This window comes from Dipodomys spectabilis, unplaced genomic scaffold (assembly GCF_019054845.1).
Source record: "Dipodomys spectabilis isolate Male_0828 unplaced genomic scaffold, ASM1905484v1 ptg000009l, whole genome shotgun sequence".
Classification (NCBI taxonomy): domain Eukaryota; kingdom Metazoa; phylum Chordata; class Mammalia; order Rodentia; family Heteromyidae; genus Dipodomys; species Dipodomys spectabilis.
The window spans coordinates 12,267,079-12,292,890 of NW_024870686.1; the positions used below are offsets into that span (position 1 = coordinate 12,267,079).

At 40.9% G+C, this 25,812-nt stretch overlaps 1 protein-coding gene across 1 annotated transcript in view; it reads left to right on the forward strand.

Annotated features, from left to right (window-relative positions):
* The first annotated feature begins 263 nt into the window (after nucleotides 1–263).
* Nucleotides 264–25,812, forward strand: part of Zdhhc2 (zinc finger DHHC-type palmitoyltransferase 2) — a 54,082-nt gene continuing 28,533 nt past the window's right edge. The window contains exon 1 of the mRNA XM_042700997.1: nucleotides 264–634. Coding sequence (XP_042556931.1) covers nucleotides 508–634 — 127 coding nt within the window. The 5' untranslated portion in view covers nucleotides 264–507. The remainder of the gene's footprint in view (nucleotides 635–25,812) is intronic.

Genomic DNA, 25,812 nt, shown 5'->3' on the forward strand with positions numbered 1-25,812 from the left:
AAAGTTTTGAAGCTCCCCCCCCCCAGAGACATTTCTAAGGGTCGCTGGCGCCCCACGCCGCCACCCCCAGCGAGCAGCCCCCGAGCCCCTGCTAGTCCCCCCCGAATCCGGGGGTGGGCGGCCCCGAGTCCCCCCGCCGCCCGCCCGAGGGCGCAGCGGGCCGGGTGCGGTGTGTGGGGGGAGGCCGGGGGTGGGGAGGACGGCGCGGGGGCGGAGCGCAGCCCGCCCCTCCTCCGCGTCCTCCACGGCCTCGTCCTCCTGCCGCCGCCGCCTCCGCGAGGCTGAGTCTCCGCGAGTCCGCGGCGCCGGCGCGTGGCTGCGGGATGGGCACGCCGAGTTAGCGCCGCCACGGCGGCCGCCGTGGCCGCAGCGCCGCCGCCGGCCGCCGCCCCCGGGCCCGTCCCGCGCGCAGCGCCGGGCGCCGTCAGCCCGGCCCGGAGCCAGGCCCGCGGGCGGCGGCAGCAGCGGCAGCGGCCCCCGAGCTGGGCAGGTGGCCGCGGCTGGAAGATGGCGCCCTCGGGCCCGGGCAGCGTGCGGCGGCGGTGCCGGCGGGTGCTGTACTGGATCCCGGTGGTGTTCATCTGCCTCCTGCTGGGCTGGTCCTACTACGCCTACGCCGTCCAGCTGTGCATCGGTGAGCGCGCGCGCGGGGCTCCGCGGGGCGGGAGGGCGGCCGCCGTCGGGTCCTCGGCCCCCCGCGCGCCCGCGCCGGCCCGGGACGCGGGGAGCCCCGCGCGCTTCCCCTCGCTCCGTCCCCGCCGTCTCCCCGCCCCGACCCGCGGCGCTCGGGCCACCGTGTCACCTCCACCCCAGGCCGGCGCCGCCGGGCACCGCGGCCGCCTGGGGCTCCCCTCGGCCACCCCAGCCACACCCCCTAGCCGGAGCCTCCGCGGCTGTCCACGGCTGCCCCCCCACTGTCCACCTCCACCCCGCCGGGAGGCCCTGGAGGCTGGGCTGGAGCAGCGGGAGCTGGGCCCGCGATCTCAGAGTTGCCTCGGACCCAGGCGGGGGAGGGGGGCAGGCTGGCTTCGGCCTGGGGCGGCCGAACTGATCCCTGTCTGGTTGTCAGGAATCCACTTCAAAAATGCGGTGACATTGGAGCTGCTTTTATGGGGTGGGTGGCGATCGCCGCTTCTTAATGGAGAAGATGTGAAGGGGGGCGCGGGGGATGAGCTCCCAGAAAGTCTTTGCAAAGATTTGTGCACCCTACTTTAGAAAAATACATAGAAAAAAAAAATAAGTGGTCCCCAGTGCAAGATGTAGGTAGATGGAGGGGAGGGGAGTTTCGAGGCTGCCCAGTGGTGGGGTTATTCAAGTATGCAAACCAGGGAAGGCAAGTGTGTGTTCTGTCTTCGGAGGTTTGGGAAAGCTGATCTGGGTTAAGGGAGGAGAGGGAGGGGGGTGGGGAAGAGAAAATGGGAAAACAGATTTCTGCCTGTTTTCTACGTGAGGTGTTTCACCTCACAAAGTGTCTGTGTTTACACTACCGAGGACTCCATGGATGGAATAGGAAAGAGTAAATAGTGCCCCATTATGGAACCTGTGTATCTTGGGCTATTTTCAAAGCTCCATGATTGAGATCTTGTCTTGTCTGGAGCCATCTTATCTTTATATCTATTTCCTGGTGAGAAATAGTGTCAGAAAATATACCCAAATAGTGACTGCCATAAGTTCAGAGAATTGAGATGGGCTTCCCATTCGTATCATTTTTGAATAGTGTTAAATTTGCTGTTGTTTTGTTTACTAAATTTAGAAATCTTTAGACAAAAAGTGGGTTTTTTTTTTGTTCTGTTGAGAGTAGTTTGTCCCGACATCATCTTGATGTATCTAGATGTGTGATGTTCTGCTCATGTACAATGTATGAGAATCAATGTCTGAGAAGAAAGTACTGCAATTTTTGCATCTGCAGTATTCAAACGGCTTACTTCATTGATAGATACTCTATATGTTGTGTAACTATTAGGAACCCTTGTGTTTTATTCCTTCAGCTCTTCGAAATAGTGAACAGTATCAATTGGTATAACTGGTACAAAGGAGGAAAGTCCTAGAAGGTCTTCATTATCAAAATAGGCAGCTTACTGCTTTTTATTATCACATTAAGCTAAGAAGCTTAGTCTGGCACAGTGTCTAATGCTCATCAGATGGAAGCACTGGGAAGCAGAGAGCTTCTCTTGCCCAATAGGTATGAGGTGACATCGCATTGTAGTGAACATGGAGGTGATGGGTAAGGAACTAAATAGCAAAGTGTTGTTGCATGAAAACTGGATTTTAAAGAGTTTTTGGTAAGTTTAAGAAAATGTGTTCATGGAATTTGTACCATTGTTTTGGAGGCAGTATGAAGGCCTCAGGGCCTCAGCTTCCTTGGCGGATGCTGTACCACTTGAACCATACCTCCATCTCTGTATTTTGCCAGTTATTTTGGAGATGGAGTCTAATGAACTGTTCTACCTGACTTGACTCAAAACAATATCCTTCAGATCTCAGCCTCTGGAGTAGCTAGGATTACAGTTAGAAGCTACTGGTGCTTGGCTTTGTATCCCTATTTTTATAAGCTCCACTAATGGGAAGATTCACTCTTTTTCCTATTTGATGCAAGTCCCAGGGGCTTGAACTCAGAGCCTGAGCACTGGTTCCTGAGCTTTTGTGCTCAATTCTAACACTCTACTGTTTGAGTCATAGCTCCATTTTCCAGCTTTTTGATGGTTAATTGGAGGTAAGAGTCTCACAGACTTTCCTGCCTGGGCTGGCTTTGAACTGTGATCCTCAGATCTCAGTCGCCTGGGTAGCTAGGATTACAGGCGTGAGCCGCTGGTACCCAGCTAAGATTGCTTCTTTTTGTACTGCGTAAGTGACATGCTGTAGCCTACAGTTTATACCTGGTGATACTAAGTGATGTCTCCTACCACTCCTCCACACAGGAAAAGCAGTCATCAAATAAGTGATTCTGAGGCAGTAATCCCTAGGTTTTCAGAAAGTAGCTTTTGTATTTTTATTGCCATAGAAACAAACGGGAAGTGATCATTTTGAAGGGTGTTAGGTCTTAGAAGGAACAGTGGAAGACAAATGTGACTATGGAGACTTTGACAGTTTCGACTTGGTATGTCCTAAAAAACTTACACCGCCTTGGCTGGGTGGTGCGTTGATATTTCGTAGTGTTCCTATGTAGGCACTGGAAAAGATGGCGACCAAGGTGACTGATAAACACACCAGCTCCTGCTGCTTTCCACAAACAAAGTGAAGGGGAATGAATGCCAGCCCCCACCCCCACTCCCAGCATTAGTCGCCCTTCATTCTGCCCTGCCCTTCGTGGATCTGTTTTGCTCCTCTTGAAATTTGCTATTTACAATCCGATTTTACAAGTTTCTTGTGTAAAACATGACCCAGGCTTGGCACCAGAGGGTTAAGGGTCAGGGGGCTGGGAAGTGATGTAGGTAATAACATGAAGCAGAGTGATTGGCCCTACCTCTCCTTCCACATCTGCTGTCAGCCAGTGACGACCCTGAATCCAAATTACTCCCTGCCCTTTGCTGAATGAACTGCAATTTAGGAGTAGTTCTTATCCTGGTATCCTTGGAAACTGGAGATAATGATTCTCGTTACAGTTAGTTTCTATATTTAACAACGTGTATGTGTGTGGCTCTCTAGGCACTTTTTTCTGTGGGCATAATTTTTGCTTAGTGTTTGTATTTTTATTAAAAAAAAAGCTCACTCCCTCTTGGAATATATATATATATATGTACATATCTATATATATCTCTCTATATAAAACAGATGGATGTACAGATATTGTACGAGAGTGTTTCAGGTAGGGCCTCATTCCACCAAAGAAAATCAAATCGCAGTGCTATACTAGCAATCCCTGGGAATGTGTTTATCTAATTCTTTGATTAATAAGGCTCTTTTATTCATATTATCCCTACTCTTTTCTTCCTTCTCCTTTTTAACCTTCTCCACCTCTAACTTATTGCCTAACCTATCTTTGATCCTTCTAACTATTAGCTAGCTTGTTTTCCATAGGTCAGATAGATTTCAAGGAATACATATATATATATATATACACACCCAAATATGTATATGTGTGTATGCATATGTATACATGTGTATGTGTGTGTGTGTGTCTTGAGGATTAAGGGTATCTGCAACCTCAGACATGCTTGGTTTGGTTTGATGGATGTTGGATCTGGTGTGTGTTTTACAGATCCATTTCCTGTGCTTGTAGAAGGCGCAACCACAGCTTTCTCTTTCAAGTGCTAGCACTTCCACTGGTTTTCAGTTGTGGTCCTCCTTGTTTAACTATTATAGACTCTATTTTTCCAAAAATGTATTGCTTTCCTGCTTTCACCTGAGGCACGTGCAATGAGCTATTATTATGGCATGAGCTCATATTTCTAAGTTTGCTTATTATTTCACCTAAGTCATTTTAAACACTCATGATGATGGAAAAGTTTAGAGGTCATCTAGGTCAACCTTCCTGCATTGTCAACAAAGCCATGAAATGTTCAAGTGGAGAAAAGTTGTGTTCTTTCTCCAAGTTACTTAGTCGGAGTGTCAGGTCTGACTTTCACTGCTGTGGTATAATTATCAAGATGTCTCCCTTTCTCACCAAAATCCCTAGCCCAGTGTAGCAAGTTGTTTTGTTTAACCTTGGCATTGTTATTTCATAAGCACAGACCTCTGAAAATAAGCCTTTACACAATGAGTTCAGAGTTGTAGAAAGTTTTATAGTTTGGGCCATATTTCTGACTTTGTAAGCAATCAAGTCTCTGTTACAGCTTCTCAGCTCTGCCTTTGGAAAAAGTAGCCATCAAGATATTTTAATAAATGAGCATGACTGTGTTCCAATAAATGTTATTAACAAAAAAGTTGGCAGGGCAGATTTGACCCTTAGCAACCATTTATTGACCTATAAGGTATGTTAGAAGTTAGACTATTACAAATACTGACGTTTTACTCACAGTTTTGTTTCCATAATAAATATTCCTCAGCAGTGATTACAACCTTTTACATTCCACAGTGGTTACTGAAGATGTTTAAGAATTAGAAAAAGCTGGGCTGGGAAGGTGGCTCAGTGGTAGAGTGCTTGCCTTGCATGCCTGAGGCCCTGGGTTCGATTCCTCAGCACCACATAAGAAAAAAGCCGGAAGTGGCACTGTGGCTCAAGTGGTAGAGCGCTAGCCTTGAGCTGAAGAGCCGAGGGACAGTTCCCAAACCCAGAGTTCAGGCCCCATGACCGGACTCCCCCCCCCCCAAAAAAAAGCTGAATGTGGTAGTGCATGACTATAATCTCAGCACTCTGGAGGCAGAAGAATCTAGAATTTGAGACCAACCTGTGTCAAATAGTAAGTTTGAAGCCAGCCTGGACAGAACCCATAATAAAATTTTCTCAAAAAACAAGACCAAAAAATAGAAGACTTAATCTGCATACTTAGGAAACGATTGAGACATAAAGTCATGTTTTCTATTGCTTAAACAAATAAGCAAGTAAAACAAATATCTCTGAGGGTAAAATACATGTGAAATATTTGGGTTCTGTTAAGCAATGATCTGGTAAGCTCAGGCTATGCAGGCTCAAAAATTGAGATCCAAGAGGACTGTAAAAGTTGTCTTCCATCATGGCATGAATTTGAATTACACAGAAAAGTAAAAAAATTCCCATTAATGGTTAACATTTTATAAACCATGTAGGATATTAAAATTCTTTTTAAAAAACAGATAGGAAACTTTGGGAATAGAAATCGTATCTGTCAGTATTACAACAGTTTGAAATTGGATAGTAAAAGACACATGCATAGAAAAACAGATGTGTATAAAACATTTGGAGCTTGTGTTCTTTAAGAATTGATTTCTTACTAACAGTAATAATGCAAAATATATCAATTCTGTGACTTTTCTTGATATTGTTTAATATTTTGGAGATTAAAATCGCAACAGTTCTTCAACTCATAGACTTTAAGTTATAAATGAATGGTATGTTCCAAATACTTGTTCTTTGCTACCATTTGCCTTTAATGTAAATGCTCTGGGAGGGGAGAGACTAAAAGAGGGGAAAAACAGGTAATTTTTTGGTTCCACTTATTATGTCAGAGAATTATTTTTCTTTTGATGTGCTGCAAAATGTATGACAAATATTTGCTATTAATACTTAGTAGACATAACACAAATAAAACTAATGGAATCATCTCATGTCAAGATGGTGGACAGATGTTAAATGAACTAATCTCTGTGATTTTATTTTATTTTTTGTCTTTTCTTTTTTGGTACTGGGGACCAAACTCAGGACATTGCATTTGCTAGGCAAGTGCTTTGCCACTGAGCTACATCCCAGCCCAATCTCTGTGGTTTTTACTTAGCCTTATGGTAACCTATTTGTGGCATGAGAACATTCATTTGTATGATGGAAATAATAAAACTATAATAGGTTCTAGTAGTCAGAGCTCAATTTAAACTAAGATTTCTTGCAGCAAAGTTTGCTTTCAAATGCTTCTTGAGATTCTCAAGCATGCTGTTAAATACTTTTGTAAGTCTTTCCAGCCATTGGATAGAAGCTAAACTGTCTGTAGGGAAGGTGTTTCTCCAAGGTGGGAAAGGAGTCAGCTTCTGGGGTTTGCTGAGATTCATCCAAAAAGATTCACTGAATACTTGTATGCCAGGTGTGTTGCTCCACAGAAATGCTTTAGAGGAAATATATAATCAAGGCCTTTTCATAATAACCAAGAAAAAAAAGCCCTGCGGGCAAGAATACACTAATACCTCTGCCAGCTTGGCACAGGAGAAGGATGCTACCTCTCAGAGTTCTACGGGTATGGCCTGCCTGTAGGAAACAGAAATGGAAGATGACACACTGCTCTCCTAGAAAGCTGTGAATTGGGCAAATAGGAAAGGGTCATCAATAGAGAAGGTGAAAACACTTCCAGGGAACACTTCAGCACTAATGAATTCAAATGACAATTCTTACCACTTGTGACCCGCGGTGTTTGCCTGTGCGATGGGTGTTTGTGTAGCCCTCACTCCTTAACTGACGGCTTGGGCTGCTGTTCTCCGTGAGTTCACTGGTGAAACTGGTCAAGGAACTCCATGAATGCAACTCACTGAATCCATGGGAAGACTGGAGAGTCTAGCTTACAAACCAGACTGAAAACACGAGAAAGTGAGTGAAGCCAAACTCATATTATACCGGAGGAATGAGCTTTTAGAGGTGCCACCATCTTGATGGGAGCTGTCACAAAACACTGGAACCTACTGCTGCTTGTGGCTCTGTAAAGACAGCCCCCCTCTGGACACATAGGTATATATGAGATGCTTCTGGTTTGCTCCATTTGTTTTTTAGTTTTCCTTTGATGGAAATACGGTAATTTTCCTTCTCAGAAAAATTAAATATGGACTTCTCAGAGGTGTGGTAGTAGAGTACTTGCCTAGCATGGAGGAGGCCCTGGGAGTAGGCCCTAGAACACATACACCCTAAAAAAAGAACTATGACTTTACATCTCGTAATTTTTACTGCTCATTACACATATTATGACAGTTATATCACATGTGATAGTCTTCTTTTCTCTAGGAAGTGGTGAGTTCATGGATCCCCTGAGATTCCAGCCCCGTTTGTGATGACTGTACACATAACTATCTTGTCTACTTGAAAACAACAGAGCATTGCACAGAATCTTAATGCTATCTGTTGGGAAAGCAATTTTCCAATGATCGTTAGTAAGGCAGTTTTAATATTATGTGAAACTCTATTATTACCTATTACCATTTAGAAACACTACCGAGAATTAATATTAAGAACCTCACATGATTGAATAAGGTTTTTAATGGTATTTTAAAAAATGTGTTAAATGGGTTAAATGTTTTAAATGTTAAGTGTGAAAATATGTTAAAATGCTTTTTTTCTTCCTGAAGGAAATTTTGTTACAACATATTGTCACACTAATCAGATGTCATCAGGAAGTATCAGGGGAGTGACTTATGAGGTCTGGGTAGAGAACAATGGGAAACAGTTAATGATCTGATTTCTTAAGAACTCTGAGATAGGAATAGCAAAACCAGCTATGATTGTTTAAGACTTTTCCTGTCTAAAATGTAACCACACTTTTATAATATGTGGCCTTTTTCCTTATTTGACTTTTCATCCGCTTATGACTTGTACATTGTAAATAGTCACTCTAGAAGTATTACAACAGCCACTGTTACCCAGGAGACACACAAGAAAATGATATGCCATGCTGATCCACTCAGCACTTTTCTGCACTCTAACATAAATACTTCATGATAGTTTACAGTAGATATTTTGTTGATTATATTTTGTAATGCAAGTGAAGTGCCTTTATAGTTGGCTGAATCCTATTCTCGGCCAGTGTTTCTCTATGGTGTCCTGAAATTTCTCTCCATGTGAACTGTACAATTAAATATTCCTACCCAATTGAATTAATGTGACCTCTTTGGATCTGTTCACAAGCCTTGCCACCCTAGAGGGGCATAGGAGCCAGTCAGATACTCAGTGGACAGTAGACATTGCCCATTTTCCCTAAGTCTTTTAAACCTAAATGGCAGAGGGCTGGGGATGTAGCTCAGGAGAAAGTGTTTACATAGTATTCATACATTCTAGATTAGATGCATCTTTAGCTGTGTAAAGCAAACACCCAAACAAACAGCAATGAAACTCCCAAATATCCAAAGAGTAAAGATTTCCAGTTTATTGTCTAATCTTATAATGATCCTCATAAAAAAGATTAATGTTGTTCCAAAATCTTTGTAATGTGTTTATAAGGCAATGAAATTTAGAAAACCAAGAATGTCTTGTCGTGATTATTTTTTTGTTTATTATTTTAAATTTATTGTTGTGTGTGTTTGTTACATTAGGTGAAACACAGGTTTTTATTTTATTTGAAAGATGTTTAGAATGAGGTGACAAAATGTAGGGATTTTCAGGAACTGGAAGTAGGGCACTGGGGTTGTGGCTTAATGGTATACCATGTGCTTAGCATCTAAGGGGCCTTGAGTTCAGTTCCCAACAGAAAAACCCAAACCCTAGAATAGATTGTGTGGCTCTCCAGAAGAAAAAGCGGTAGATGTGAAGATGTGAGGGTGGTATCATAGTCTAATTCACATTGAGAATGAGTGGGAAAGGCGGCCTGCTCTAGAACAGCTGAGTCTGCAGTGAGAGACACAGAGGAGAGGGAATGGTTGCTACATGTCTCTCAAACTGAAAGTCAAAAGCCTGTTCTGAATTACAGAGGCTCAGGTGTGATCAAGTTCATTACTAAGTGGGAAACTTCATGTGACCTGTATTAGGAAGAAAGGCAGTCAGGGATTTATGTACTTAACTATGTCATGATTATCCAGGACATCTCCAGGGAGGTCAGTTAGTGTGAAAAGATGAAGGATAGGAACGAGTTTGAGGTAAACAAGGTTTTAATTATAACATATCTTTCATGCAGCACAACTTACTCCAGGACTAATACATACTGAACACTAACCTGTAGAACTGAAAGCTTTATGTTAATAGAGGAGGAAAGATGGTCGTGATTTACTATTCATTCTCATAAATTGCCTCTTAGTAAATAATTACAAAATCCAAGTATTGGATGCATGGCAACCATCCTTAGGTTTTGGACACCGTGTTCCTTCATTAAAAAAAAAAAATCTATTGTCTGCTCTTGAAGCTCATATTCTAGTGTGAGAAGAACAGAATGAAAACTAAGTAGATCATGTAATTTGTTAGAGGATTATGAACATTAGGACAAATATTTAAAAAAAAATCAGGGCCAGAAGGATTGGGAGGTAGGTATGATTGTGTATGCCTTTAGACCAACACCAGGAAGGCTGAACCAGAGAGATCATGAGGTTAAGGCCAGCCCGTGTCATAAAACAATAGCCATAAATGATTGTGAATGCCAGGGGAAACTTTCAATTTGATTGTCTTAGGAATAGGAGAAGGATTAAAGCAAAGACATGAAGGAGTTGATGGATTTAACCATGCTGGTATTGGGGAGAAATAAATCCCAAGCCCAGGAAGGTTTGTGTAAAAGCTTGGAGGCAGGAGTCTGCCAACCTGCCTGAGGAGTTAGTAAGGAGCTAAGATGGAGGGGAGTCAGCCAAAGGAAGAGAAGCAGATGATAAGATCAGATGCTGATTGTGCAAACCTCTGCAGCCTACTGCCTTTACTTGGACTGAAATGTGAATCGATTAGAGAAGCAACATGCTCTGAGCTTTGGAAGATCATTCTGCGCTGGCAATGGTGTATCAGCTAAGGTGGGGGCTAGACATAGTGAGAGGCAATTAGATTCTTGATATATTTTTAAAGTAGTGCCAACAGAATTTCCTGATAGACAAGTATAGGTTGTGGTAGAAAAGAACCAAACCTGACTTTAGTGCCTGGAAGGATGGTATCAATGAGATATGGGTATTGGTAGGATGGAGCTGTTGGGGTGAGAGTGTTGCTCTGGTTTATTAATGGACTGGGTATGTTCATGTCACATTGGAGATGCTAAGAGAAGTTTAGGATGGAGAAACACACTTTGAAATCTTCAGCACATAAATGGACTTAAAGACTTGATACTGGACAGAATGGTTCTCCCGAGAGAGACTGTAAATTAAACAGGGAAGTAGAACACATGGAGACGAGAACAGTGAGCATTTGAGTTGAGGAAGAACAAAGACTTCCAGTAGTATAGAGGAAAAAGAAGAAAATGTGATTTCTTAGAGTCTAGGAAGAATATTAAGGAGAAAGGGCCTTTGTTGAGTACACTCATGTGTCAAGTAAGATGAGGATGGAGAATTGAATAGTGTGGTATTCCACACCTGTTTTGAATTTATCACTGAATCTGATGATGTTGCATTTACTGTAAAAGATTTTATGTAAAAGAACCAAATATGTTCACATATGAATTGCTGGAATACCTGATTAATTCAATTCGATCTAGATTGAAAATGTTAAACTCTATTAAATGAACTTAACTTCCTTGTTATCTGGAGATGCAGTACAGAAAGCATCATGGACAATGCCATGTGTAGTTTTCACATACCATGTAGCCCTGGAGCCTGACAGTGAGGCTAACGCAGACTAGCACTGAGAACATCAGCTTGCTTTCTTTTAGTGTCTGTTTTTTGCGGGGGTGAGGGGGGTGGGGAGTTATTGTTGGACTTTGAAATGTAATCAGTGGTAATAAGAATTTAGATGCTATATGAATATTGAGGAACTTATTTAAACATTTGAAAGAGGGAGTTTATAATAATGAGGATCATTCTGTTTATAATAATAAATAATGATTTTGAATGAATAAAATATTTGGCCCAATACACTTATAGAATAATCACTAAAAATAATGAAATGCATTTGCTGGAAGCAGATAAACCTAAGTCAGCCTTGGCTGGACATACTGTAATCCATTTTAGTAGTTTTTAAGTTAATTAATACCTCTTTTTAAAGTGCTGGAATTGTCAGGCAGGTTATATTAAGAAAAGACTAAAAATATATTTCCTTGTCCCCGCTTTTTAGAGTTTTCCCAGGGAACTTTTATCCTGATCGAAGACCATTGATCTGAGAGACACGTGTGTGAAGTTAGTGTGAAGGTCTGCCATCCAGGATTTGCCTTCATAGTCTCACTTATTTCCTATTGGCTGGAGGAGATCAGGGCAGAGGGGGATTTGTCCTTTTGCCATGCATTCTTTTGAATCTTAGACACTGAGAAAATGGGCAGTCATGAATGAGCTACTTTCCAAGTAGAAATGCTTAGCTAGACATCTACATTCCAACAAAGCTTCGCTTTTCTCTATTGACCACAGCTGAGATTACTTTCTTGAAAATATTCAACAAGAACTCCATTGCTCAGAAATGGACAGAGAGAAAACTTTAGCTAAAGTTGACTATTAGAGCCCCATGTATCTAGAAATGAAGTTTGTTACATAATACGATAACTTGGGGTTAATTTGTTGAGGATTGCCATTTAGGTTTTCCCAAGTTAGGTGATTTTAGATGGAAACATGATTTCAGCGATGCCTATGGATACCCCCATAGACATAACCAAATTGAAAGGTTTCTTGAGGTGTCTATGAGATGTATCAGCGTCACTTCAACAGTTTTGTACTGCCTTAATCTTTCATGCTTCATCTGGGAAGTTGATGGACTGGGCATTGTAAATAGTTCAATTTGACTGCAGCCTTCACCTCTAGTTGTGGTAGCCTTCATCTCTAGGCAGTGGATCTCATGCCATTAGGTGTGTTCAGAGCAGGAAAGCTGAGGGCTGCTGGCTTACTGTATGTACACAGTCAAAAAAGCAAACAGCACTTTTTGAATAAGCAAAGAGTTGAGAGCCTGAAATAAAAGATAAAAATTTAATTGCTTCTAAAGAACATGTTAGCAAGTGCAAATGGTACTCAAACCGGCACCTAGAGTCTATGGTATTAATTATGAATGAGTTCCTGATCCACAGCTCAGCAACTGAACATGATTCATGAATGGATGGCAAAGCTTTTGTAGTACTTGACAGTCTACAATAAATGAAATGGGTTTAAGACCAGGAAGCAAAGATCTACACTTAAAATTAGGGCAGAGTGCCCAGTAGGAGGCATGAAATACAGCTCTCGCCTTGAGCAGAGGAAGATACTTAGTCCAAATATTGATGCCTCTCTTCTTTAATTCCTTACACATTTTTTTGTGTGGCAATACTGGAGTTTGAACTCATAGCTTTGAACTTACGACCAGGCAGGTACTCTTCCACTTGTACCATGTGCCCAGGGCTTCTTATAACTTTTCCTCTTACGTTAATGAACACATCGAAGATATGATCTGGTGATATGGCAGTGGTCGTGCAAATCTTTCATCTGTGGACTGCCCTTATGATTATATAGCACTTGCTTTTGGTGCAATTGAATGTTTATACTGCTACAGTGGTTACTGTCAGGTTGATTGTGCCAGTCCTGAAGGTAAATGAATGGAGGGTAAAGGTATGATTCACAACCAGCAGAAAGAGGGAGGCATTGTGTAATGCAAGGTGTGGTCCAACAAAGATTGTGTATGGCAGAACTTTGTGAATATGTAACAGGGATATTATAAAGGAAAATCAGGTACCAAATCCAATACCAAAGAGTTAAGCTAGTGAATAGCTTGATACTATAGCAATTATGGCTGATGCTAGTGTTATTTTAAATATTTGAATTCATCTAATCAAGTATACCATTGTAAATTCTATTCTAGCCTCTTGAACACAAGGGTTGGAATTACAGCTTTCCGTGGTTCCCCCCCCCCACTTCTCTGGTGAAGTTGTTAAGTGCTATATAAGTGTTAAATAATTTTCATGAACCTGGAAATATTGGTTGAATTTTTAATGTGTTCTTTGTGCTGCGCTCTGATTATCCAGTACTTAACATGCAGCTGTTAACCTTGGGCGATAGTTTTATGAGATGTGTTTTTGCTTTGTTTTTTTTCCTGGAAAAGCAGAGCCGAAGCATTAGTTTTTCTATTTAGTCAAACAGTAAATGTTTGGTAGTGAAAAAAAAGAGCTGTAGTCTCAATATTGTCCTCTATGATAATTCTGAGTATAACATTAATGAGAAACTCACCTAGTACATTAAAAAATCCATGACAAGCCAGGCGCTGGTGGCTCATGCCTGTAATCCTAACTACTCAGGAAGCTGAGATCTGAGGATCGTGATTCAAAGCCAGCTTGGGCAGGAAAAGTCCGTGAGACTTTTATCTCCAATAAACCACCAGAAAACCAGAAGTGGCACTGTGGCTCAAGTGGTAGAGCGCTTGCCTTGAGCTGAAGAGCTCAGGGAGAGCGCCCAGGCCCAGAGTTCAAGCCCTACAACCGGAAAAAAAAAATCCACGGCAAGTGAGGCACAATAGTGTACATCTGTAATCCCAGCACTTGGGAGGCAGACATAGGAGGATAATGAATTGGAAGCTGACCTGGACGACAATGTAGTGAGTTATGGGCCAGTCTGGGCTACATGACAAGACTCTGTTTTTTTAAAAAATACAATACAGAATTATGTATATCATAATATGTAATCATGTGTATACTTAAACGTGATGAAATAAGCAAAATAGGAACTGGACTTCGTGCTTGCTACCAATATGTACACACATAGACATGCATCCACTCATAGGAAGGATCATGAAAAGCACTGCAAACCATGAGGCCCCTCAAAGTCTAAAATTTTGTGTCTGAGTAATGAATGGCATGTTTCTGGATCCCTACTTGACCTTTCCTTTGGCACCAGACAACCATTATGTGGGGAGCAGGTAGAACTTGCCTAGAACTTAGCATCCAATGAAGACGTAAGGGACTCCAAGAAGCCAGCCAGTACCTCTCTGCTCCTCCTCCGGAGGGAGGTCTGAAATTAGAAAGGGAGGAGTCAGAATGAGACTGACTGAGGGGTTGTAGGGATCTGGTGCCAAGCTGTAGCCTTGTGGAGACTGGGAGAATCAGCACACTTCTATCTGTACACTGGAAGGAACATTTTACCTGCACTGAAATCTGCACAACTCACCAGAATTTCTTCTAGTTAACGTGAGACACAGAGATGACAGAGTTCCATGGAGTACGCTTAGAAATAAGGACTCTAAGACCAAGGCAGCCATCCTGAGATCGGATTTCCTTATTAATCTCCCCTGATTACCACAGTCAGCAATGGCCTTTACCCTTTGCCAGTGAGTACCAGTACCAGTGAGTTTTTCAGAGCCATAGGCATGAAGTAAAGTTTTTATTTCCCTTGTATAATTAATAACTTGAAAGATATCCACAATTCCTAGTGATGTAAATGTGGACATCCAGTGAACATGGCCCCCAACTTTAGGCTTTTCCTCCTCTGCTCCTGTAGTGCTGAACTTCTAAGGTATTTCGAACAAACTAAGTGTAGTGACATACACATACAATCCCAGCCACTGAGGAGCTAGAGTAGGTGGATTATGAGTTCAAGGCCAGTTTGGGTAAATTAGAACCTGTCACAAATTAGAACCTGTAGCTCCATGGCAGAATGCTTGCCCAGCACATGCAAGACCCTGGTTTCCATCCCCCAGTAAGACACCAGTGAAAACGTTTAGAGCCCTGATTTGACCGCCAAAAGGCTAAAGAAGTGATGTTATTAAGCCTACCAGCTGCAACAGCAGAATGAACATGGAGGACATTATACTACATGAGATGAAAAGCAGTCACAGAAGGACAAATTCAGCATTACTTCATGTAGACTGAGAAGGGAGGCCAAGGGATATTTCACCCCCAGTGGCAGAGATTAACATAGAATCTCTGTGGGAACAGAATCCCTGTGGCTATGGCTAGAGATTAACAAGAGAAATCAGGGATCAGCAAGAGAAGGGAAAACAATAGCACCCAGGACAGAGAAGCCCGTGGGGTTGCCCAGGGTACATGGCTGGAATATGTCCAAATACCACCGATCCCGCAAGGCCACATGGAATGCTTGCAAGAGCTTTGGAGACCTTATGGGTCAGTATTTCCATCCCAGCTTGAATGACCTTAGAAGGCGTTTTACTTCTGAAGGAGATTCGTAGCTTAAAAACGAGCATGCTGTCCACCTTACAGATTGACTAATTTGAAGACCTAAATCCCTGGTCTGTACTAAGCACTGGATAAATGCCTTCCTAACACAAAGTCATGAGAGGAGAGCGTAGCGCGCTGTGATGTTGAGAGTAGTCTGTGACGCCGGGTGACTGGCTGTTGTGATAGGAGGAGGAATTTGCAGAGCTACAGAAGGAAGATGATATGAAGACGCAGGGAGCAGGTGGCCACTGCCAGGCTCTGAGAAAGACCTTGCCAAAGACCTTGCTCTCTGCCTCCAGCCTCCAGAACTGTGAAAACAAATCTACGTGGTGCCGTGGTATATGGCTGTGACAGCCCTAGCTCTATTTACCACTTTCTTATTTTTGTCATCGACATTACTATGTGCTATTCTTCAGGGCCATTTTCCATATTTGATCATTGCTAGCACTTCGTTTAGATCGGTGTAGTTCGTTAGGCACACATTCTGAAGTGGAGGCTGGAAAAATGGATTAAGCAGCAGGAAGTCCTACTTCTTTCCAAGTTTCCATCGTACCCCTTTTCCCCGACTGCTGTAAGATTCTGATACATGTCAGACCTTTTCGGAATCTGGGCAAGGCATGGTGGGGTGCGGATGAGGGTGGAATTAAGAGAAAAGGAACTATGGGTGAGGGGTAGAGTAAGAAAGTGTAGCTTAAGGGCAGGTGTAGTGGCACACGCCTGCAATCCCTGCCACTTGGGAGATGAAGACAGAAGAATTGCAGTTTGAGGTGAACCCAGTCAAAAAGTCTGTGAGGCTTTATTTCATAGAACAATAGCATGGTGCTACTCTTCTGTCTTTAGTCTTAAGTAATTGTAGTAGGCAGAGGTAGAAGGACTTTTGGTTCAAGGCTGGCCCCAAACAAAAGTGAGTCCTATCAAAAAACTAAACAACCCCCCACCAAACTAAAGATTTTTGGCTGTGGACATAGCTCAAGTGGTAGAGCCTTTTGTCTAGCAAGCACAAGGAACAAAGTCCCAAATCCTGTGATTACCAAAATATAGAAAAAATAGAGGTCAAAGGCTATGTATATATGACCAGATAAGATGATGTTAAACGAACCCCAAGATAGGGACAGGGTGGTTTTTTCTTTCTTGCTGTTGTTCCTCATGTATTTATAATGTACCATGTGATTTTATTTTTGTTTCTTTGTATGTTGGTCCCCTGCGGTATAACCCCTGTTTTCACTGTATTTGACATTGGTGCTCTGCATCTTGTATATACACTTCTCTAGCTTGGGGAAGGGAAGGGAAAAAAACAAAGTGCTTAAATAAGGATACAGGTTGATCCATTGTAACAATGAGATGCACAAGACACTATGTTGAAAAATGAACTTTACCATTTGGGGTGGGGGGGGAAGGAAGGGGGCGCAAGTGTAGTTGTGGAGGTGGGAGGGAAGGGATGGTAGGGGAAAAACAAAGGAGGAGGCAACAATGCTTGATAGGAAATGTACTTCTTATCTTGCTCATGTAACTGTAGCCCCTCTGTTCAGGTTTTTTTTTTTACAATAAACATATTAAAAAATAAGGAAAAAAGAAAGTCTTCTTAGAAGTTAATTCCTAGAACTTTCCAGTTGACTCTCCTGAAACTTTTTATTTATTTATTAGCATTACTGCAACCTTAAGCATCACTGTATTCTGCTTCCCTAGAGTGTTTATAAACAACGTTAGCAGTGAGCTTCAGAGAACTCTCACTCTTCACATTCTACGGTGTGCTGATCTATTTATCCACCACAGTCAGCAAACAGGTTCCCTTCTGGGTGCTCTTGCTTTCTTTGGCTCATTTCTCCCACCCAGCATCCCCGAGAGAACACAGATCAAGCTGACAGAGGAAAAGAAGTCACTGGCGAAAATAAGATCCTGACGGGGAGGTAGAGCCAGGATGCATGTCTCAGAGAGGGACATGGCAAAGAACAGGCACATAGAAATAGTTGTAGACAGTGCTGAATGGCCATTGTGAGACGCTGACATTGAAACTGCTGCTGAAGGGTGATAAAGAGCACCCTTTGGCCGAACTTGGGTTCATTCAGGTTTTTCAGACAGGGGACAGGCACTGAGGTTTGTTGTGCTCTAGAAACAGAAACTCCTTGTGGCTGCAGCTTGGTGGGCGTGGTGACTCAGGGCAATCATTGATGGAGGAAAGGTCTGCAGGAGCCTGATCATGGGCAACCCTGAGGCCGAAAAGAAGAGATTGAAGGTGCACAGCACACAGTCTTGCTGTTGCTTCTTTGAGGGCCATGGTAGGTCTGTGTCAGAATGAATCTGGGAATTTTTTATGGTTGTTTTCCATGGAATACTTACTGGAGAGAAGCAGTAAATGTCCCTTCAGAGGAAAGAATTTAAACTTGAAGACAAAAAAGAAAAAATGGAAAATTCACATTGAGAAGAGAAAGGAAAAGACCACAGCAATATACATTTGCAGGGAAAATATCAAATTGTTCTAGAAAGGATTATGTAACTGTTCTTTGCTACTTTAAGGTGGGGAGTCCATGTTTTGTCTGCTATGAAGGCATATTTGAATGTCTAAAAATTTGGATTTGTGTGTGTGTGACTAAAAGTTGAACTAGATTTAAAATACCAGCAGTTCACTTGACTTTTGCTTTCCCAAAGGTAGAATTTTAAAGAGAAAATTACTTTATGCACAATCACCAAAGCCAAAATTTGAAAATTCATTTGATCCAAAATCTAGGACTTGGATCATCTTTGAAATGACCCTCAGCTTTTAGCCAACAATGGATTTGATCAGTCTGGACTGAACAGGATTATATTTTCTGAGCTCTTTAGGAAAAAGGCTTCATGGCATCCTTGGGGGAATCATAGGGTAATAAATAAAATGGACGCAGATAGGATTAGTTGTGGTCAGGTTCTTAGAAGGTAGCAAAGGGTCATTCTTTTCCCTCTAGCAGTCATGACAGGTATACTGTATTCAGTTTGTTAGATACCATTCTAATTTATTAACTTACAAAGTATGGTGTTTGGCCTTTCATACCTGGTATGAAAGACCAGTGCATAACTTCTTGGTGAAATATTTTCAAAATAAAACTAAATTATGACTCAAGGTGTGATGGTTTCTTTCTTTGATATGTCAGTTTGGTAGGCTAAGGTGTTTGTGTGGCCAAACACTTGTCTGGTTGTTAATGTGCAGTGTTTTATTTGTTGTTGTTGTTTTGTGTTTTAGATATGGTTAACATTTACATCAATAGACTTAAAACAGATTATTTTCCCTCATGTGGATGGGACTCACCCAATCACTTGAAGGCCTTCAGTTTGAAATCTCCTAATAAAATTATTCTGTCCCTTTACTGCCTTTGAATTTGAACCCATCAACTCTTCCTTTACCCTCCAGCTGGTAGAATATTCTGCTAGTCCAATTCAGATTTTCTAGCCTCTATGGTTACATGAGTCAGTTCTTTAAAATAAATATCTCTCCATGCATGCATACATGTCCCCCCCTCCACATGTATGTATGGTCCTATTGGTTCTGGTTCTCTGGAGAGCTCTGGCTAATAATCGGGCCTGAAAACTTTCTATAGAGGGCCATGTGCTAAGTCTCTTAGCCTTTCAGGCCATACCATCTCTGTCTCACTAGCCAACTCTGCCATCATAAACAGAACAAGCCATATAAATAAATAGATGTGTAAACAAAATTTTATTCACACAAACAAGGTACTGGATATATTTTGACTGAGGATGATAGCTTACTGAGTCTTGGATTAAGTTATTTCTTAATAGCTCAGGCAAAAGATAAAGGATATTTGCCTGGTTGGGTTACACCAAGTAGAAGTTTATCATCCCCTTCTGTATAATAATAATAATAATCGTAATTATTATTATTATTTTGATTGGCAGTCTTTTCAAGTTTGGTTTTGACATGTTTATTTTTATACAAGGATTTCTTTTTTTTCTTTTTTCTTTTCTTTTTCCTTTTTTTTTTTGGCCAGTCCTGGGGCTTGAACTCAGGTCCTAGACAGTACCCCTGAGCTTCTTTGTGCTCAAGGCTAGCACTCTACCACCTGAGTCACAACACCATTTCTGGCTTTTTCTGTTTATGTGGTACTGAGGAATCAAACCCAGGGATTCATGCATGCTAGGCAGGCACTCTGCCACTAAGCCACATTCCCAGCCCTTTACAAGGATTTCTTAACAAAATAATCAGTTCTAGAACAAAAACTATCCTAGAATGACAATTGGCAATTCAACCTTTTCTCAGTCTCATCTGTTTCTTAAAGGGGAGAGGGAGGAGGGGAGGTAGAAAGAGCAGTTAGAAAATAGAACAAACTCTAGCCTTTCGGTGTCTATGATGATTTCGGGTTGCAAGATACATTTCCTGAAAACCCTAATTTTGCTCCTGGCACACGAGAGCATCCCAATGACTGTGGTAACTGTTTACGATCTCCATGTCCTTTCTTCCTGCACAGCATCTGTGCCAAGAAAGCACTGCAGTTCCTTACCACAGTTATTCCGAGAAGAAAACATTTAAGTTTCTGGAAGTCTATTGGAAGGTTAGCAAAATATTATTATTGAAGGCTATGAATCAAGAAGAAATTAATATTATCCAAGATAAAATTAAATGAATGTTGAAAATAACAATTTGACCCACAGAGTTCTATTGTGTATCTGGATGGTCGCCAGATGTGTGAGCAGTAACATTCTAGTGTAATAATCAACAGCAATGCTGTCATTCCCAATGAGTAAATCACATCCAGATCATCACATTCTTTGGGGGCAGACTATAAGATTTAGGCTTTTGGGAAAAGGAATAAAAGCGTAATTGTTTCTGTTCGTTAAGTTAAACAATGTCACATGTGAAATAGGTCTCACTGTTAGGAGGCGTTTACATAAGGGCTGTTACATCATTTCACTGCTCTGTTGAGTTCTACCTTGTTCATTTGCACTAAACACATTTCTGGGATGACACATTGGTTTTTAAAAGGCAATCTACTTACAAAGTGTAGCTAGCTATTTTTCACTTGTATCGTCTTACATTAAAAAATTTCCTTTAGTTCTTTCCAAAAAGCCCATGCAAACCAGGCACTGATGGCTCCTGCCTGTACTCCTAGCTGCAGAACAGGCTGAGTTATGAGAACTGCAGTTCAAAGCCAGCCCGGGCAGGAAAGTCCGTGAGACTTTTGTTCCAATTAACCACCAGAAAACCAGAAGTGGCACTGTGGCTCAGTCATAAAGGACTAACGTTGAACAAAATGAGCTCAGCGACAGTGCCCAGGCCCTGAGTTCAAGCTCTACAACCAACAGGAAAAATAAAAAGCCTATGGGAAAAAAAGCATCCATAAAATTTAAGTCTACATTTATATTTGTATTTATAAATATGCCTTTTATTTATATATTTACATTTGGAAAATTTAAATATATGTTTATATTTATGGGACCTACCTGTACCAGGCACTGAATTAAGTACCTTCTGTGTGTCACCTCTTAATTTTCCCATGGCCTGGATGATTGCTCTTATTATTTGGGCTCTTCTTAGGATGGCAGAGGTGTGGGAATGACAACCGGGGCAAACTAGCAAATGGCGGAGATGGAACTGGACTTTTCGGGCTGTCAGCAGCTTTTGCTCTTTCATTTTTTGTGAAGCTTAGCAATACCCTCTTTGTCTTTTTGCAAAATGGAATTTGGGGAATTCTAAAACATTAAATATTACAGAAGAACCAAACTAAACAAAATGAATGTGTGATGTAAAGTCAGTTTATATGCTCCTCATTGTGACTTGGAGCAAATAAAACTTTCTTCTATTATAATAGAAATAGTTCTGTTCATTTATTTCCACAAGTGGGTTTAAAAAAATGTCATGAAGTTGAGTAAAAATCATGAGCATAATAGACTGCTGTAAACTGAAATTCTGTTTATGAAATATTATAAAATTGCATAATAACTGGTTCAAACCTCAGAATTCACATTAAAACCCAGTAGTTATTTTTGGAAGATGGGTCATAAATATGTTCAGTATTGCTATTTAATTCTCATGTTGAAGTCAGGTGCTGATGGCTCACACCTGTAATCCTAGCTACTCAGGAGGTTCACATCTGAGAATTATAGTTGAAAGCCAGCCTGGGCAGGAAAGTCTATGAGACTCTTATCTCCAGTATACTACCAAAAGGCCCAGAAGTGGAGCTGGGGTTCAAGTGGTAGATAACTAGCCTTAAGCAAAAGAAGTTGAGAAACAGCATCTAGATCTTGAGTTTGAGCTTCAGGACCAGCACCAATAAATAAGTAAGTAAGTAAGTAAATAAATAAATAAATAAACTCAATTCTTTATGTTGATATAAAGACTCAAAACCGAATCCATAATTTTCCACTTACTTTTTTAGCACACAGAAGTATTAGAAAAGTATTTGAGGCTAAAACTGCAGCCTTTTCCTAACATTCTGAACAAAAATATTTATACTTGGACACTTAAGCTTGAAAACCGAAAATTTGACAACTCTGATATTAGACTGGAATTTACAAGGTTCCTTAGTAGCTTACTAACTAAAAATGATTGGGAGAATATTCTTTTTCTTAGTATCATAAAGCAAAATCTAGTTGGTTCTTATATCTCTTAATAGATCAATTTAAAAGTCTTGATATTATTTATCAATGGTTAAGTCAAAACATTTTTGCTAATATTTATTAAATCATTTGAAAATAGTTACATCTTTACTTGAAATATATATAAAATGTCTGAGATTAATAGGGATTTATATAAAAGGGTTAGCAGTAGCCAAAAGATAAGTAAGCCAATAAGTGTGTCACAATTCACTCAAAGGAAACAAAAAATATCAAATTATAATTTTTAAATAATACTAACTTTCCCTGGTAATAAAGGGAATAAACCTCTAAATAATGTTTTGTTTATTTGTTTTGTTGTTGGGGATCAGAGCCATGTCTCTTACATGTTAGCCATGTAAACTTATCTCAAACCCTTTGGTTTTGCAAGATTGTTGAGCTAGGTTCTTGGTGTATGGCTCACACTGGCCTTGAACTCTGGACCTTCTGCATGTACCTCCCAAGTGCTGGCATCTTATATGTGCACCAGTACATCTAGTTTTAAAACAATTATTTAAATTTTGACCTAAGATATTAACCTAATTGAAAAAGATATATGTTTTTAAGAAATTAGATAAGATTATCATCTTGATGAGTGTAATTGAAAATGGTGTTTTGGCTTTCACATCTCATTATATAAATGTTACCATCTCTATACAGCTTGTTTAAGAAAAAAATACAGAGGCTCACCCCTGAAATCATAGCTACTCAGGAGGCTGAGATCTGAGGAGCAAAGTTTGAAATCAGCCTGGGCAAGAAAGTCTGTGAGACTCATGAACCTCCAATTAACCACCAAACAGCCATTAGTGGAGCGATAGTTCAACCGGTAGACCATCAGCCTTGAGTGAAAAAAAGCTAATGAAAAAAGCTAAGGCCAAGGCCTTAACTTCAAGCCCCAGTAAAGGAACAAAAACAAGCAAATAGATAAATAACATTGTAGATTTTGAAGTACACTTATGGAAAAAGAAGCTATGAATGGCAAAAGTAACTTTTGAAAAGATGTCTTTAAATGTATATCCGGCAAATAGCATAGTGCTCCAAAACACAAAAGAGTATCAGCTCTTACAAATTGTATTTTCCTTCCTAATTGTCATTTTGTTTAACTGTTTTCAGTTTTGACAGCTGGAGTTATGGATTCAAAAATATATTTAAAGTATCCACTTACCTGGGATGGCCATTAATGATCAATTATGTATAAATGCACAAATGCAGTCAAATTGCTTTTCTTTTTCTTTAGGTTAGCTTCACTGAAGGATAGTCTTTTGTAGCCAATGAAGAGCTGAATGTGTGATGGGAAAGAAGGCATTACCTAGAAAGAAATGTCCAGGCATGGTGGTAGAGATAGAGATAGAGAAAGGAACTGGTTTTCAGTCTTTTCTGTGCTCTTAGATTAACTACTGCAGAAATCCTGTGAGAGGTAAACTCTAGTTGGGTGAGGTTGACTCAAGCTTGTGATCCTAGCTCCTTGGGATTTTGGGGTTTGGGGATAGTCCAAGCGGAAGAGGGCAGGGAACGAGATAAAATTTCTTGAGACTGCATCTCAACCAGTGTCTGGGCATGGTTGGTACATACCTGTTATCACCAGCGATGTGGAAGCTCAGTAGGGGGATCACAGCACAGCATACACCAGGCATAAAGTGAGACCCTGCACTGGAAGGAAAACTGGGAGGGAGAGGAAAACCTGGGAGAAAAGGAGGGAGGGGGTAACACTGCCCCCAAAGAAATGTACTTGTTACCTGATTTCTATAATTGTAACCTCTCAGTACATCACCTTTACAATAAAATGTGGTTAAAAAAGAAAGGAAAAGATAAAACAACAACAACAAAGACTGGATGTGTTCTAGAGCATCTGCCTAGCAAGGGCAAGATCCCTAGTACAGTCCTCAGTACTGATAACGTGATTTCTTTGTTGCTTTGTATGACCCCTTTTTCACTGTATTTATGTTGGTATAATTTGGGGAGGGGAAGGGAAAAAACAACTTGTTTAAATAGGGATACAGGGGGACCCATTGCAACAATGAGATGTACAAGACGTTATGTCGAAAACGAACTTTACCACTGTGGGGGGATGTTGGGAAGTATAGTCGTGGAAATGGGAGGGCAAGGATGGTAGGGGAAAAACAAAGGAGGAGGCAACCATGCTTGATAAGAAATGGACTCATTACCTTGCTCATGTAACTGTAACCCCTCTGTACGGTATTTTCACAATAAAAAACTTATTTAAAAAAAAAGAAAGTAAGAAAAGAAGAAAGGAAACTGACTAGCTTCTGATCTACAAGAAAACTTGTAAGACAGGCCATGGGTAAGTTAAGGAGTATTGAGAACCTAGATAACCTTCAATGAACATTTTTGATCTCCAGAATGGAACAGGCAGGCACCAGGATGATGGTCAGTGGCCATGATCCAGATGATGATGGCTCATTGGGTAAATTTGCTTGTAAATCTGAGGCTACTCAGAGTTCACTTCCTCATAGAATCTCTAAGTGGTTGGTAGAAGATATGGAAATGACATTATTTGGGCTAACACTTTTTAGGGGACACGTAGTGTTATACATGTGAAGATCTAGTATTTACATTTTATTTATTGCTACAGATTTGAATCCTAGATATCCTGGATAAAGGCCACAAAAAGACAAATTACCACATTGTTATATGAATGAAATTTCTTATCCTTAGACCAATCTAGTAATGGTGTGGGCTGCTTTCCAAAGCTGTAGACTTCAGCTCAGTCTAGAAATGATTACATTGATATTCAAGTGTGCTGAGAAGGCTCTGGTAATCCTAAAAATCTCTCACATCACCCTATGATTCCAGAGCTTCTCAAGACTAACATTTTATTCTAGGACTAAGGGAGCATTCTATACTTCCTTCAAATGTTGAGTAAAAAAACAAAACAATAATCAATACATAAAGGAAGCTAAGTTTCCCTTTCAGCACAACTGAAAAAGGCTAAAAAAAATTCCTTATTATAAACACAGGAAGGAAAAAATAGATAGCAAGACAAATAGGCAATACGAAATGTAAGAGAATGACCTAGATTGCTAAATGCAATTTCTTGTCTCAGCTTGTTTCAAATCTTGTAGCCCTGGTCCTAAGCCAACTATAGTTGTGTTTTCTCCACTACTAGAAATAAAAAGGCAGGGGAACCAGAATCAACTCCAAATGGATCAAAGACCTCGGAGTCAAAGCAGACACTCTGAAAACATTACAGGATGGAATAGGAGAAACCCTAGGTCTCCTTGGAGCAGGCCGAAATTTTCTTAATAGAGACCCGGAAACACAACAAATCAAAGAAAGGTTGGACAAATGGGATAGCATGAAGTTGCAGAGCTTCTGCATGGCAAAGGACATAGCTAGCAAGATCAATAGAAAGCCCATGGATTGGGAGAAGATCTTCACTAGCCATACAACGGACAAGGGTCTCATATCTAAAATATACTTGGAACTCAAAAAATTAAATCCCCCAACAACAAATACTCAAAGAAACAACTGCCCAATAAATAAGTGGGCTAAAGACTTAAAGAGAAACTTCTCTGAAGAAGAAAGAAGGATGGCCAATAGACACATGAAGAAATGCTCCACCTCCCTAGCCATAAGAGAAATGCAAATCAAAACAACACTGAGATACCACCTCACTCCAGTTAGAATGGCAAAAATCAAGAACTTTAATAACAACAGATGCTGGAGGGGATGTGGATAGAAGGGAACCTTACTTCATTGTTGGTGGGAGTGTAAA